The sequence below is a fragment of the Sorex araneus genome, chromosome 5 (assembly GCF_027595985.1).
Source record: "Sorex araneus isolate mSorAra2 chromosome 5, mSorAra2.pri, whole genome shotgun sequence".
NCBI lineage: Eukaryota > Metazoa > Chordata > Mammalia > Eulipotyphla > Soricidae > Sorex > Sorex araneus.
The window spans coordinates 109,236,437-109,253,511 of NC_073306.1; the positions used below are offsets into that span (position 1 = coordinate 109,236,437).

At 46.0% G+C, this 17,075-nt stretch overlaps 1 protein-coding gene across 1 annotated transcript; it reads left to right on the plus strand.

The window, feature by feature from the left end:
• Positions 1-352: 352 nt before the first annotated feature.
• Positions 353-14,048, plus strand: SRGN (serglycin). The gene is made up of 3 exons (XM_004617079.2): positions 353-464; positions 9,878-10,025; positions 13,538-14,048. The coding sequence occupies exons 1-3, from the start codon at positions 386-388 to the stop codon at positions 13,788-13,790; spliced, it is 480 nt and encodes a 159-aa protein (XP_004617136.1). The 5' UTR covers positions 353-385; the 3' UTR covers positions 13,791-14,048.
• The last annotated feature ends 3,027 nt before the right edge of the window (positions 14,049-17,075 follow it).

Genomic DNA, 17,075 nt, shown 5'->3' on the forward strand with positions numbered 1-17,075 from the left:
GGGGGAAAGGGGTCCTCCATGTCAGTAGCCTCCTATTTGACTTGTTGCCTGGAGAAAGGAGACACCCCTGATCTTCATGCAGACTCCTCCCCATCTTCAGTGAAAACACGTTGTCTTCTGACTGGCAAGAGGCAGATAACCAAGTTTTGGAAAGGCGGGCCGGGGAGAGCCCAGCATCATTTCATAACAGCTATGAAGAGTTATTTTGCTGTCTTTCTCCCCCCACCCCTCCTTTAATCTTTCTGGTTTTGATGTAGATCTCTTTCTATTTGTTCAGGAAGCGGTGACGTTTGAGCTGGGCAGGGTCTGAGGTTTTGGAACCTTTTCTAAAAGGGACAGAGAGCGCCCCCGGTCCATTTCCTCTCAGAGGAGCTGCCAGGCCAGGATGCAGGTGACCTCTCCCCACTGCGGCAGGCTGGGCCTGGCTCTCGTCGTCCTCCTGGTTTGGGGGGCTTCTGTTCAAGGTAAGAGTCAGTGGTTGTGCCCCCCTGTCATCTCGGTAAGGATCATGGAAACCTCCACCAGGGTAAGGGGGTGAGGACAAGGGATTTGGGGTGACCGAGTAGAGTTTGGTTAAATTTGACACCAAGGAAAATTCAACTCTGAAATAAGGCGGCTTATAAACTCTTAGAATAATTGAGATATGCTATTTTACCTTGGGATGAAAACATTGTTGATACTCTTTTTGGTTTGCTTTTATTTGGGGGGGCACACCCAGCAGTGCTCAGGGATTACTCCTGGCTCTGTGCTCAGGGATAACTCCTGGTGGGGCTTGGGGGAACACCTACAGTGCTGGGGGTCAAACTTGGGTTTGGTGCATGCAAGGCAAGTGCCTTAACCTCTATGCTGTACCCTGCTTCAGCTAATACATTTTAAAAAGAACACCAGAAGGGCACATAGAAAATAAGCCAGGGTTGGTATCTCATACACAGTACATCTTAGAGGGTTTGGAATCTTTCTGTACCCCTTACCCCCCGTTTCTACATTAACCCCAAGTTTTAATTTCTTACAGCGTTGTCAGAGTTATAGTAAATGGCAAAATGCTATTTTTAAAGATCATTGTGCATTTGACCCCATGTCATTCCCCCACCCCTTCTTTTTAAAACTTCCTAGTGAATGTTTCTTTATGGCTAGAGAGAGTTTATGTAACCTCCTCTCAGATTTTAGAGAGGCTGAAGAAACGGAGTGTTTGTGCTCTTGCTCACAGAGACAGTGCGTTGGGAAACTTCTTGCTAGCGTCTTTATCTGTAGAGCTGCTTACTCAGACTGAAACAACTTCAAACTGATGATGAAAGAGAAAAGGAAAACAATCTGTAAGAAAAGTCACAATTTCTTGGGTAAACAAGGAACCTTGCCTAAGTGATGCAAAAGGCCAGGGCCCCTGCCTGATTAAGTAAATGGGAGAACTGATAGCAGGGGAACATGAGGAGCCCCCAAAGTGGGAAGGAAATAGCGAGTCACAGTGACACACCAAGTCCTTGAGCCGTCTCAAACTGACTGCTTGTCTTCCTCTCACTGGTAGAGATGAAACCGCATCTATGATCTCAGATATACCCATGAGGTCACTGTCACTCACTGTCATCTCGGTGCTCATCGATTTGTTCGAGCGGGCACCAGTAACTTCTCTCATTGTGAGACTTATTGTTACTGTTTTTGGCATATCCAATACGCCACGGGTAGCTTGCCAGGCTCTGCCATGCAGGCTCAATACTCTTGGTAGCTTGTCAGGCTCTCCGAGAGGGGTGGAGGAATTGAACATGGGTCGGCTGCGTGAAAGGCAACTGTGCTATTGCTCCAACCCACCCATGAGGTATTGGAAGTTTATCTTGAAATAACTCTACATTAGTTTATATTAGTTTATATGGGCAGCGTTGGTGAGCATAGCTGCCTTCCAAGCAGTTGACCCAGGTTCGATTCCCAGTCAACGCACACTGTCTGCTTAGGGCTGGAGCGATAGCACAGCGGGTAGGGCATTTGCCTTGCACATGACCAACCTGGGTTCGATTCCTCCATCCCTCTCGGAGAGCCCAGCAAGCTACCGAGAGTATGCCGCCCACACGGCAGAGCCTGGCAAGCTACCCGTGGTGTATTCAATATACCAAAAACAGTGACAAGTCTCACAATGGAGACGTTACTGGTGCCCGCTCGAGAAAATCGATGAGCAACGGGATGACAGTGATACAGTGACACAGTGATAGTTTATATGAAATAACTTTATCCTCCTTAAGCTAATCCTGAAGGGGGAAAAGGAAAGTAATACTGAAATATTTCTATGAGTATGAAACATTGTTGATTAAAGGGAATAGGCTTGTGTGGATCTTTTAGGGAAAATCTTTTGTTTTGGTTTGGTTTTGGTTTTTGGATCATATCCAATAGTGCTCAGGACTTACTCTTAGCACTGTACTCAGGAATCACTCCTGGTGGTGTTTGGGAGACCATCTGGAGTGCCAGGATCGAACCCAGGTGGGCCACATGCTATAGTATTGCTCCAGCTTCATTTTTAAATAAAATCTTTCAGTTTGATGAAATAATGTGCCCTAGCAAGATTGCCCAGAGAAGTCACACTGCCCACTAATATTCCAGAGATGTGACGATAACCCAGATACAAATGCTTCACTCACAGCAACTGCCATCAGAAATAAGGAAACCATAACGAAATGATGAGAATGACAAAAGTGAATGCCATCACCTGGTGGGTTTAGCTCTATGTTAGAAAAACAGAGAGAGAAAGAGAAAGGAGGGTGGGCAGGAAGGAGGGAGAGAGGGAGGAGAATGAAAGGATGAAAATTTAGGGTATTTCCAAAGGTGAACTCCCAAAGTGTTGCAATGAGGGGCCTGCCTCTTCTTTGAAGAGAAAAATCCCCCAGGCCGAAGCATGCTGCGGCCAGGGACACTGACCGTCCTGTGCACCCACGGGCCGCCATCCCACCTGGCCGTGCTCTTTCCTACCAGATACATGTTTTTTTCCCACACGTTGGTTTAACTGGGTTCAGTCAGCTGGGCTTTTGGCTTGCTTTTACTGAGCTTATCCAGCACACCTTAGTTGTCTTTATTTTTTTCTTTATTTTTTTTCTTCTTAGTTGTCTTTATTAGTCTTCTAGGACAGCCATAACCATTGGTGTGTCTGTGTGTGCGTGTGTGCGCATGTGTGCGCATGTGTGCATGCGTGCATACACATGTTAGACGCCTCAAGTCAAGGTGTTGGGAGGGTTGGTTTTATTCTGAGGCATCTCCTTGGTTAGTGGATGATGGCTTCTCTCTGCTTCCCCACATGTTCTTTCCTCTGGGGGTCCTGTTCCCTCTTCTTTAGATTATGGCTCATCCAGATGAGCCATACACCAGAAGTGACTGCCAATCAAACCTAAGTCATATCTTCTGAGTGTAAAAAGATGAACACGGGCAACGAGCCAGTGGGAGGCCGTGAGGGCGCTAGTGGCAAATCCCTTTAACACGGAGCTCCAGGGTAACTGCAAATACGAACTGAAACTTTTCACTGCTTCTGGCTTTCAAAGATGCCCATAAAAAGCAAAAAAAAGAAAAAAATCTGTTCTCGGGGGTGGGCAAGCGGGTCAGGTTACTGGGTCACTCATGGGTGTGGCTCTGTATTTGTCTGTGGTTTCCCACCCATTCTCTGGTGATGACTGTCACATTCCCTGTGAGAAGTACAGAGAAAACCGGATCCTCAGCAGTTATCTTTATTTGCCCATTACATCAACCTCTTAGAAAGAAACAAATGAGACGTGCCAAGGCCCCTTACAACTAAGCGGTGGCAGAACTGGGGGCTGATTGCAAGGTCAGCATTTCAGCCATCTGCTGGGTGATCAGGGGGCACCCTTTTTTGAAATGAAAAAAAAAATCTTCCTTTGGCTATAGTCTTGGCTATAGTTTCCCACTTGGTTGAGGAAGGAATTGAAAGTACACTTGGAACTTGTTGAATATGGAAGAGTGGGGACCTTATTCTTTCTGTGGGGCTGACAAGGCAGTAGGAAGTCACAGCATCTGTCTGCAGGTCACGCCCCAACCCCCCAAACGATGAAGCAAAATAGTCACTCCCCTTCATGGCATGTCTGCTTTGACTTTCCAACATATCAGTGGTAGGCGTCCATCAAGAACAGGAAATCAGTAAATTGTGATGATGTTGGAGAAATCTGCTACTATCGTGTGTTAAAAAGAGAGACTGGAGCTGGAGTGATAGTACAGTGGGTAGGATGTTTGCTTTGCACGCGGCCGACCCGGGTTTGATTCCCAGCATCCCATATGGTCCCCCAAACACCGTCAAGAGTGATTCCTGAGTGCAGAGCCAGGAGTCAGCCCTGAGCATCACCGGGTGTGACCCAAAAAGCCAAAAAAAAAAAAAAATAGAGAGAGAGAGACCACCGGGCTAAATTCTTTGCTTTGGTAAGGTGTAAAGTGTAAAGCAGGATGAGTGACTGGTGTTTGTGGGGGTGTGAATATGTGTGAGTGTGTACACCGGTCACAGGCAGTGAAGAAAGGAACTCTAGGGCCAGAGAGATTGTACAGCAGGTAGCTCACTTGCCTTGCACAAGCTGACCTGGGTTCGATCTCCAGTACCACACCTGGACTTCTAATAGACTAATCAACCTGAGCACTTTCAGGAGTAAGCCCTGAACTCCACTGAATGTGGCCCAAAACTGAAAGAAACAACAACAAAACCAAGAGAGAAAGAAAGAAAGAAAGAAAGAAAGAAAGAAAGAAAGAAAGAAAGAAAGAAAGAAAGAAAGAAAGAAAGGAAGGAAGGAAGGAAGAAAGGAAGGAAGGAAGAGAGAGAAAGAGAGAAAAAGAGAAAGAAAGAGGAAGAGAGAGAAAGAAAGAGAAAGAGAAAGAGAGAAAGAAAAAGAAAGAAAGAAAGAAAGAAAGAAAGAAAGAAAGAAAGAAAGAAAGAAAGAAAGAAAGAAAGAAAGAAAGAAGGAAAGAAAGAAAGAGGGATTTGGTTTCTCCTGGAATTCACCAAAAATTAATCAGCAGATCAAGGAAGGGGGTACTTTTGCACAGGAACTTTTGTTTAAAACCTTTCTTCCTTTGCATACAATAAAGAAAAGGAAAGAGGGGGAGAAATAAGGAATAATTCTGAATATTGAAATTATTTTTTTGGTAGTCCCTTACTGTTAAAATTATAGCAATCATGATATTTCTTCTACACAAATAGTCAAGGCACTCCCCAAGGCTGCGGCTGGGATGGCTGGGCTTTTACGCCAACACCCTGGAAGATAACTCAGGAATTTTGTGTCTGTAACCAAGCTATTTCATTTTAATTAATTAATTAATTAATTTGTTTTTGGGTTTGGGGTCACACCCAGCGATGCTCAGGGGTTACTCCTGGCTCTGCACTCAGGAATTACTCCTGGGCATGCTTGGAAGGATCCTATGGAATCACAGGATTGTACCTTGGTCGGCTGTAGGCTAGGCAAGCACCCTACCCGCTATACTATCTCTCCAGCCCCTCATTTATTTTTCTTCTTTAGACTGTGCCTGCCAGGGACTGGAGAGATGGTAGTGTTTCGGGTGCTTGTCTTGCACCTTGGATTCTACCTCCGGCATCCCACTATTTTGCTTCATCGTTTGGGGGTGGGCGACCTGCCAGGAGTGATTCCTGAACGCAGACGCAAGTGTAACATCTGAGCATCGCGGGTGCCCAAAGTAAAAAAATAAAGTATAATGAAAGACGCTGCCATAGCAGTGGATACCCCTTGGGCGCTTCACCCTCTTTACTGCAGGCACAGAGGGTGGGGAAATACCGCCCTCTGCTGGAAGACATTTTTATCGACCCTTAAGCTTCCAAGGGAACAATTAGAAGCAGAACTTTTGCTGCTTCGGGAAAGAGTAAGACAAGTAGAGTGAGAAGATAAAACACTCCAAGTGCCAATATCCCCTCCAACCTCCCAGAACGATTCAGCGTCCAGGAGTAATTTCAGGCATGTGTTGGGTCTTGCCTTTAAAGAAGGTATTTCCTGGGCCTTAGAAATACCTTTCTAGGTAGGGCACTTGGTTTGCCCTCGGTTAGCACAGGGTTTGATCCTCGGTGCCCTATAGGGTCCCCTGAACATCACCATAAGTGATCCCTGAGCACAGAGCTAGGAGTAAGTCTGAGCACAGCCAGGTGTGTCCATTCCGCCAGCTGCCCCCCCAGAAGGAAAAATACTAAAAGAACAAAAACAAACAATGAAAAGAAAAATAAAACATTTCCAGGAGAGCACTGGGTTCTTTTTTTCATTTTTCTAAAAAAGGGGGAGGGAAGGCAAATAAATTTAGAAACTTTTGTGGATGTTTCACCTATTTTTGTCTTGTTCAAACAGGAACTTTGGGTAGGAGAGATAATACAGCGGGTAGGGTTCCTGCCTTGCTCACAGCAGACCGGGTTAGATCTCTGGTATCTGATACGGTCTCCACAGCCCTGCCAGGAGTGATCCCTGACTGCAGAGGCAAGAGAAGGTCCTGAATACCACTGGGTGTGGAACAAACAACAACAGAATATAAATAAGCAGAAACTCTTTGGAACTCTAATTTGGAAGATGAGAACTTGAGAACAGAACTAAATGGTAGAATGGGAGTTGAAATTTTGGTCTCCCTCGGGTCTATCAGAAAAGTCATCATCATCCTCTTCCTCAGAAGAAAAAAAGTACTATGATTATTATGGTTTTGGGGTCATACCCAGTGGTGCTTGGGGGTTACTCCTGACTCTGCACTCAGAAATTACTTCTGGTGGTGCTTGGGGGCCCTATGGGGTGCGGGAGATGGAACCTGGTCAGCCAGGTGCAAGGCAAGCTCCCTACCTACTGTACTATCTTTCTGGTCCTTAAAGAATTTTTCCAGTTCCTTCCCCTTGTTGTTGTGAGAACTGGGGCTTGCACACTGAACTGCGGGGTGCCAGAGATCACACTCTGTTGTGGTGTCAGGGATCCTTGGCATGTGGCACAGTGATGCGGATTGGGGTTGAAGAGGCTGTCCTGTGCCACTGAGCTATCCCGGGCCTTAAACCTTAGATGAAGATCTGAGCCACTAACTTTTCTGTCGGTCAGTAGTAGAGTGAGGTGAATGCCCTCACACCAGTGGCCTTTCCTTCAGTGGTGGGAGGGCTCTGAAGAAAAGACAGCTTTGGGCCTAGCTAACTGGTAGAGCCCAGGCTTGGCTCATACCAAGTCCTGGCTCTGAGCCTCAGCACTGTGAAAAGGTGGAAAGGGTGTCAGCTCCTCTCAGCTCTCTGACCACTACCTATGAAATAACCTTGATGTCCAAGAAACATCTTTTGTTAATCAGCTTAATAATAACTCACATCCTTCAGACCAACTCAAGAGACATATTTTGGGGTGACAAATTTTTCTCCCTTACAAACCCCTCATGACTTATTCGAGTAGTTTTAAAAATTGTTTTGTTTGGTTATTTTCTGTTTTGCTATTTTAAATCCTTAGGTGAACAGTTTTATGTATTTTTCATAAATTTTAGTGGTTCTAGTTTTCTATAGAGATACATACAATGCATATGTATCTGTGTATGATACAGATCATGGATGTTATATAGCAATTCATATAGCATGTTGTAATTATTTGGCAAGATTGTTTATGTATTGCAGTCACAAGTCACATTCTGCTAGTACGCATGCATGTGCTTGCCGTGCTTGCACGCCAGCCTGCAGTGCTCACACCTCTTTCAGTTGCAGTGCTCAGTGGGGGTTACGCACACTAGTGGTGGTGTTTGCACGCAGACGACTGAGCACCAAACAAGGTACGCTGTGTTATAACTCTGGGGATCCCAAAGGCAGAACCCAGGATCACAGTCGGAGCACGTGGGTGGAACTAGGGATCCAACTCGTGACTTTATGCTTCTAAGGTCAGGGCTTTTGCCACTGAGTCATGCCCCATAATAGCAACTGATGAATGCAGGTTTTAGAAATTTTCTTAGCCACATTGTGGTTGATTGTGGTTGGTGGACATTTAATTTTCCACTCTTTCACTGTTACTGAAAAGGCTTCAGTGACTTTCAGAGCACTTCCCCCTTCAGCAGTTATTTCTGTTCCAATCTGTCGAGGACAACAATGCTTTCCAGCTCCTTCTCCTGCCGCCCTCGTGTCAATAAAGTATGTGTCGGGGAGGAAGAGGACTTTTATAAGGATGGGGAGGTGTTTCTCACTCCCAGGCTGCCATTGCTGTGAAGCTGAAGAACGGAAAACTGCTTTCATCAACTCCTTGCAGAAGCTCTGAACTCCTGTCCCTTGGAATGAAATTCAAAGAAACTTACAGACTGGGCAATTCCTACCTGTCCTTGCCTCTGAACAGAGGATCTGTTCCTTTGAAGTCACTGACTTCAAATGAGTGTAGAGAAAGAGTGATGATCTACCCACCTTTCTTTCTTTTTTGTTTTTGCGTCATACTCGGCAATGTTGAAGGATCACTCCTGGCGGGGCTCAGAGGATCATCTGGGGTGCCAGGGATCGAACAGCGCTTTACCTGCTGTACGGTTGCTCTGGCCCTTACTTCCCTTTCCTACAAATGCCATTTGGCCCTAAGAACCAGAACTGAAGCTACAGTAGAGTGGCTAAGGCACTTGCCTTGCATGCAGCCCACCCGGGTTCCATCCCTGGCACCCCCCTCTGGTGCCCCAGCACTGCTAGGAGTGGCCTCTGGGCACAGAGGCAGGAGCCAACCCTGAGTACCACCAGGTGTGACCCCAAAGGAAAACAAACGAATAGGAACAGAATAAAGAAAACCCCAAGGACTCTGTCATGGTTTAAGTCAACCGGTATCATCCATAGACTTTACAAGCAGGACTCACCTCGATAGCAAGAGGCAGGCTGAGGAGAGATGGGACCCATTAGAATCCTGGGGCCCCTACTCTTCATCTGCCAGGCCTCTTTTCCTTGGCATGAAATAAAGAGGGAAGGACAGGAATAGCGACATTAGGATCTTGTATTACCCGTGTGCCTGGCGCTGTCTCAGTCTTTCCACGCACTTTCCCCCATGGCTTTTTGTGGCCAGCTTCTGAGAATGAGAGGCCGCCAGTGCCACCGTTCACAGCAGGGGCGTGGGGGAGCTCCGGTTTCTTAACTACCCAGCGCACTGCTGGGATTTCTCTCCGGAGGCTGATTGTGAAACCCATTCTGGCCCCAAACTCTGCTGCTCCACGGGGCTATTGGAAGGACGAACTAGCCATATGAAAGGCCAAGTGGCTGGTCCTGGCCAGGTGTACGTGAAACCTACTATCCACAACATGGATATGGAGAGTATTGTGCTAAGCAAAATGAGTCAGAAAGAGAGGGACAGACCTAGAATGACTGCACTCATTTGTGGGATATAAAGTAGCCTCCTATGAGACTAACACTTAAGGACAGTAGAGATAAAGGCCAGGAGGATCACTCTATGGTTTGGAAGCTGGCCCCATATACTGGGGGGAAAGGTAGTTGGGATGGCGAAGGAACCACTAAGAAAATGATGGTTGGAGGGATCACTCGGGATAGGAGATGTGTGCTGAAAGTAGACCAAGGACCAAACATGATGGCTTCTTAGTATCTGTATGCCAAATTATAATGCCCAAAATTAGAGAGAGAGAGTTAAGAAGGAAGGTGCCTGCCACAGAGGCAGGGGATGGACTGGGGTGGGGTGGCAGGAGGGACACTGCAGACAATGGTGGTGGAGAATGGGCACTGGTGGAGCGATGGGTACTTGATCATTGTATGACTGAAACGTAGTCATAAAAGTTTGCAACGGTGATCCAGTGGTGGTGGTGGTAGTGGGGGGAACCTACTATCCACACCATTCCTTCGACCAAATCTTGAACCTACTTAATGAAAACAGTCTTTGGGGAAGGGTCATTCGAAGCTATGGAAGAGGCACTTAACTGCCACGTGGGTTCCTTGTTTGGGCAGGTTATCCCATGCGGAAAGCCAGCTTTCAATGGATCCGCTGCCATCCCAACAGTAACTCTGCCAACTGCATCAAGGAAAAGAGACCCTCGGTTGTGCTGTCGCCAGGTGAAGTCAACAGGATCCTCCCTGTGAGGGCCGACCTGACTTCGTAAGTGACTTGCTGTCATTGGGAAGGGGTGATGACCTTGCTGAGCTCTGTTGAAATCTTGGCATAGAGGTGGGCGAGTTTCTAGAATGCTTTTCTTCAGGCTCTCGCCTCAGAGACTTTTACTCCACTGTCCAAAGTCAAACTATCTCTCAGCATCTAAGATATGTCAAGACAGGTAATTCCAACCACCAGTGTTTTTGGACCTTTTTGTGGGTGATAAAGACAACGTTGAGTACTTTCCATGAACAGATATTGAAGTGAGTGAACACTGATTTATTCTGGTATATAATGACATTCAGCAGAACTCTAGCCACTGAATAGATAAACACAGTATGGTAGAATCATGCACTGGAATATTAGTTGGCCCGCAAAAGGGCTGAAGTACTAAAGTATACTTCAAAGTGAATGAAGCCTTCGCTGCATGGAACATGGGATGACATCACTGTCATCCTTAAAGGCTGCATATGAGGTTTGAGCATCTTTCACTTTCATGGGCACCAGTGTTCATTCATTGAAATCTAAAGTTTCAGACAGAGGAAGGATCAAAACAACTAGTTCAGTTTCTTTCCCCAAATCTTTGCAGTCATCTCTCTACTTGCATCTTTTCTGTTTTGCTTTGTTTTATGTTTTTATGCCCTACCTGGAAGTGCTCAAGGCTTACTTCTGGTTCTGTGCTCAGGGATAATGCTGGGAATTGAACCCATCTTGCTTCTGTCACTGAAGATGGCCTGTCTGCTTCTTTGCTGATCCTTGCCATGTTTTTTCCTGGTACATTTACAGTGTGTGTGTGTGTGTGTGTGTGTGCACGCGTGCGCACACGTGTGTATATGTGAGCATTTGAGTATATTTGTATGTGTATGTGTGTGTGTGCGAGTGTGGATGTATATATTATCATGGTGTGTGTGAGCATATGAGTGTGTTTGTATGCATACGTGTGTGTGAGTGTGGGTGTATATGTGGTCATGGGGTGTGTGTGTATGTGAGCATATGAGTGTGTTTGTATGCGTATGTGTATGTGTGTGAGTGTGGATGTATACGTTATCATGGTGTGAGCATATGAGTATTTGTATGCATATGTGTGTGTGTGTGGGTGTATATGTGATCATGGTGTGTGTGTGTGTATGTGTGTATGTGTGTGTGTGCGTGTGTTGGAGGGCCCTACTGATCTGTGTGACTTGCATTTCTTGGGCCGTCATCTCAGTGGCTCTTTGGCAGATGGAAGGCCCTGCAGGGAGGCTGAAGTGTGGGGAGGAAGGAGACCAGATGTGTCCTCCTTACTCCAACTCTGGGCACTTCAAGCTGCCATCTCATCCCTGCCACCAGATGTCCCCAGTCCCGGGGCAGTCCCATCTCCTCCCATTGTCCCTCCTACCCAGAATCTTGCTGGTGCTCATCTCAGGTTTACTAAATAGCCCCTGTGTTTGGGGGGACCTCCCCAGTGTGCTGGGGGAGCCCCTGGGTACCATTAGCAGTAATAGTTTGGCAGTGTGGCCTGACACTTCAGTGTTTGGGCACAATGATGCGATGTTCTGAGGGCTGGCGGTGCTGGGGCCACCAGGGTCGCCTCCCCCCCCCCCCGCCCCCAGTCGCCATGCAGGGTGCACGATTGAACCAAGGACCTGGGGCACATCACCCCTGAGCTCCATCCCTTTGAGCTGTCTTTCCACTGTCCCCTTTTCTTCTCTTACATGTACAGACAATTCTCTGGGGGTTGAATATTTAAGATAAATTTCCTGATTGGATAAGGGCAGCTTCTGGATTTTATCCCAGCAGTCACACCTTTGAACCCAGCATCTTTTTTTCCATGAGCAGGTTGACCTTCTCCAGGGCCTCTCACTAGAATGTGAAAGCCTTTTCTTGGTTTCGGCCTCTCCTGCAGCACCCCCCCCCCCCCCCCCGCCATTCTTCAATTTCTGTCAAGCCCATGGCTGCTTGCAGCCTCGGGCCCCTCTCCTCAGCCCGCTGTTGTGCTTCTCTTTCCATCCACGTTGGGTTCTAACTGCTCCCGGGTGCTGTAACTCCCCGTCTTACAGACCCTGCATAGCCACTGGAGTGAACCTTTTTAACTTGATTGGTCTCTTAATCGCTCCCAGCTATTGCCTTTAAATTGTTGATCGCCCCTTCTTTAAAATGTTATTTACCCCCATGGCCCACCTTATCTTGCTTCTTCCAGGACCATTCTTTCTCCTCTACTCAGTATATTCTATGTCATTGATGCTCTGGGTCAACGAAATTCTGAATCTCTTCTAGCTGCATGCTTTCTCCAGGAAACCTTTTCTCACCCTATTTTTGTGTGTTCGTGTGTGTGTGTGTGTGTGTGTGTTTAACTAACAAACCTGTGTTTCCAGCTTTCATGTCTTCCTCTGACTTTACAATCTAAACTAGTTACTTGGTCATGGTTACATTGAACTTATTTCTCTGCACTGCATTTTGCACCATATAACATTTTTCTGGCTTATTTATTCACTCTTTATTGTCTTTCTGACTACATGATGAGCTTTTTGAGTAGGAGCCTCATCTGTCTCCTGCCTAGCCCTACACTCAGCACAGGAATGGGATGCTTGTTGAGTATTTGCTGAATGCATGCATGAGTGACAACCCTCATCTATGCATAATCTTCAGCCATTACTGAAAATAAATGATCTGCTGTAAGATTCCACTTAGGTCGTGGATCCTTGGCTGTATGTTTGGCCATGTAGAGGTGGTCCCATGCTCTGATCTGGACTCCAACCATATTTCTGTCAGACTCACCTTGCCCTTTTAGCATGGCTCAGTGGAAATGAAAGCAGGGTGATTTTTAGATGTATTTTTGGAGGGAAATTGAATATTTATATGTTGGCAAGTATAATGCTTCACTTGTTATAAAAAAATTCCTGAAGAATGAGTTTTGTGAAAACTCTAAAATGTCTAGTGGAAGAAACAGGAAAATGGGTCTTTTATGTCCCTAACAAATGACCCTTGTAGTATATTCCAAATGAAGAATTACTATTGTTGTGAGAAGAAAATCGGGGGCTGGAGATATGTATAGTGAGCTGGGTAAAGTACTGGCCTTGTATGCGGCTGACTCTGGTCTGATCTCAAGTACCTTATATGATTCCCCCCAATTACCTTCGGAAGTGATCCTTGAGTATAGATCCAGGAGTAAGCCCTAACATAACCCCAGGCATGACCCCCAAACAAAACAAACAACAAAGAGGGACAAAAAGAGAGAGAGAGGAGAGAGGAAGCAAGAGAGACAATGAGCACTGTTTAGATAGAGAATGAGCATTGTTTGAAGAGAAAGAATAAGTATTGTTTGGGCAGGTGTGAAACTGACCAGAACCATAAGCTAGATATAGGAGTTGCAGGAAAGCACAGGGGGAACAGTCTGGCCAGCTTTTTGTTTGACAGCTTTGAGCACTTGGGAAACTTTCCATTTGAGCGCTGGATGTCTGTAATTGTTTTCCTATCTTTAAAAAAGGTATTACAGTTCTCTTCTCTCTGATTACCATCCTTTTTCTGTCATGCTTCAGAAGGATGAGACTCCAGAATGTGAATGACATCTTCCCTATCTCCGAGGACTTTTCTGGTTCCGGTTCTGGCTCTGGCTCTGGCTCCGGTTCCGGCGACAACTCTGACAGGGCCTTCCTGTTTGATGTTGAAGACGAATTCCACCTGGTAAAGGAAAATGGGGCTTCCGATTACAACTTCCGGTTGAAGAGGAATCTACTTTATGGGGAAGGTGATTTGGATCAAAATGCACCAGAAGAGAATTTTATTATCTAAAAAAGAGAAAACTTTCCTCACTTTGGCACCAGACAATTCATTGAGTCTATTTTGTGTACCATGGTTAAATGATCAATTCTGGGCCAAAAAATTTTACAGAGTTAAAATACATCTGAAAGAGAAGCTTAAGTTATAGCACCTTCTTTCTCCTGTTCCCTTCATGAATTCTTAAAAGTTTTCTTTTCCCAGCCTAGTGTTCCAACACAAACCTGCATTTTCTTTGTATCAATTTTAATAAAAAATAATATAAATTAACAAGTCACCCATGTCTCTACAGTCACATTATGAAACAAATCAGCCTACTTGTAAAACTTCAGTTTGAAAAAAAAAACATGGACAGGCAACACTTAAAAAAATAAATCTTGAAGCACTTGATGCAGACTGTAAATTACAGGTCAGCGCCATCTCTTAGGTAAAAACCAAGGCAAGACACGCAGTGAATTTACAGAGTGAGTGAGGTGTATTCTCCTAGATGCATTTGTAGAGGTAAAGGACATCATAGAAGTAAGATCCCTCTCACAATGCGAAACTTAACCAAACTGAATCCCGGATACAGTTTCAAAACCTCCTACTGCTTTGCCTTTACCCCTGATGTCTGCATATTTTCAAATATTACTCTCTTAAAGCAGAAGTATAACCGAAAGGTTAAGTGTGTGGGATCTCTTATTTTAAAACTCAGCAAATAACTACTGTTGTTTAGATGTTTCTAGAGATCTTATCAACAAACTACCTGTAAAATTATTTTAAAGTGAGAACAGATTTTGTAACTAGAATAAAAAATTAACAAGTGGGGAAAAGGCAGCTCAGATAGAGAAAGGAACACCAAGTAAAGGATGTTTGGAGGCCTGTTTGGGATGGGAGATGCGTGCTGAAAGTAGATTATAGGCCGAACATGATGGCCACTTAATACCTGTATTGTAAACCACAACACCCAAAAGGAGAGAGGGAGAGAGTAAAAGGGAATGCCCTGCCACAGAGGCGGGGTGGGGTGGGGTGGGGGATAGGGTGGGTGTGGTGAGAGGGATACTGGGATTACTGGTGGTGAAGAATGGGCACTGGTGGAGGGATGGGTACTGGATCATTGTCTGACTGAAATGTAAGCACAAAAGTTTGTAAGTCTGTAACTGTACCTCACAGCGATTCATTAAAAAATTTAAAAATTAATTAACTAGAAAATAAAGAAAACAATTAGGTGGGAGCCAGAAGGTTACGTGGGTACTGTCAGAGCCCTTCTTGGAGGCAAGTCCCCTGGAAACCCTATGAGTACACTCTTGCTCACAGCAATGGTACAGGCGTTGTCCTGCAATGTCCAAATTTCCTCACCAGGACTGAAAACTTTTCCAAACTCATCTCTGCTGAAGACAGAGACCCAGCTGGTCTGAGGTCACACTTCCTTCAAGCCATACCTGATAACCAACGGCGTGGACATAACACGCTGGGGCAACTCAGAGCTATTGCAGATCAGGAACTCCACCAGGGTCATGTGAGTCAGTGCCGGACTTTTGGGAAGGGGGCACACCCAACTGTACTCATGGCTTACTCCTGGTTATGCTCAGGATCACTCCTGGAGGTGCTCAGGAAACCACATGGGGTGCTGGGGACTAAACCTGGGTGATACTGATCAAGGCAAGCACCCTACCTGCTGTACTAGCTCTGGGCTTGTTACTGTCCGGTGGCTCAGTCTGTTGCCTTCACCCACATCTATTCTGAGAGTCCTCCCTCAAACTTTCTCTTATTTGGGGGGAAGGGACCACCCCCAGCTGTGCTCAGGGCTTACTCCTGGCTTGGCGCTCAAGAATTATACCTGGCCGAGGGGCCGGAGCGATAGCACAGCGAGTAGGGCGTTTGCCTTGCACGAGGCCGACCCGGGTTCAATCCCCGGCATCCCATATGGTCCCCCGAGCACCGCCAGGGGTAATTCCTGAGTGCAAAGCCAGGAGTAACCCCTGAGCATCGCTGGGTGTGACCCAAAAAGCAAAAAAAAAAAAAAAGAATTATACCTGGCCGGCTGGCCGGGATTGGGGATACTATGGGGTGTCTGCCACTGGTGGTGAAGAGAACCAGCCCTTGATGATTCACCACCTCATCATGGCGAGGGGGTGGCAATGGTGCCAACTGGCAAAGAGCGAACCAGCATGACACCCGCATGGCAGAGCCTGGCAAACTACCCATGGCATATTTGATATGCAAAAAACAGTAACAAAAATGGGTCTCATCCCCCTGACCCTGGAAGAGACCCCAATATGGCAGAATTGAGAAGAACAAGCAAGGAGAGACTGCTAAAATCTCAGGGCCGAACCAGGCTGCCAAAATGAAGAAGGACTAAAATGACTGTCTACATTTTTAACCCATATAAGCTGGCATCGGAAGCATCCATCGAGGGCCTGATTGTGCAAGCACAGAAGATCACGTATGACGTCATTGGATTGACAGAGATGAGAAGGCATCGATCGCATCACGCCATTTTCGACACTGGAGAACTCTTCCTTGGAACATGTGACAGTAGAGACATAGGTGGTGTCAGTGTCTTCATCAACACTAACTTAGCCATGAGCATTGACTTGTTCAAATGCCTAACAACCCAATTTGGATGCTTATGTTTCAATAGATGTGGCTCATTGCTGGCAGTTTCTATCTTTGTCGTCTACACACCAACATCCACCTACGATGAAGAAGAAATTGAGGAGTTCTTCATAGGGCTGGAGAAGTTCTATAAAGAAGACCACACTTTCTACAAAGTCATTGTCAGTGATTTTAACGCCAAGATAGGACGAGAAGATTGCCCGAAGAACTCCACATCAGGACCCATGGCCTTGAATGGAAAGAACAGGGTGAGAGACTATCTGAGTTCATCATGTTGGCCAAGACCATCCATGGTAACTCACAGTTCCAGAAGGTCGACTTCTACTCGGATCTCTTTGATAGCCATGTCCACCTGCCCACATGCCAAATTCCACAGGATGGATATGTGTCATTCCCACCGTTCTCTCTTCAAAATCCGATGCACCATTTTGTTGGTAAAGAAGTGTATAGCATCCGGTCCAGACAAGGTCAGACCCGAACACCTGAAGAATGTGCCACCAGTACTCATCAATACACTGGCTTGGCTCTTCACAGGCTACCTGTCCGAATGCAAGGTTCCGTCCCAATGGAAAACTAGCCGGACCATTCTGTTGTACAAGAAGGGAGACATCAACGACATCGGCAACTATCACCCAATCAGCCTGTTGTTCATTGTCTAAACAAGTTATTCACTCGAGTCATACTGAATAGGATTGGTAGAAC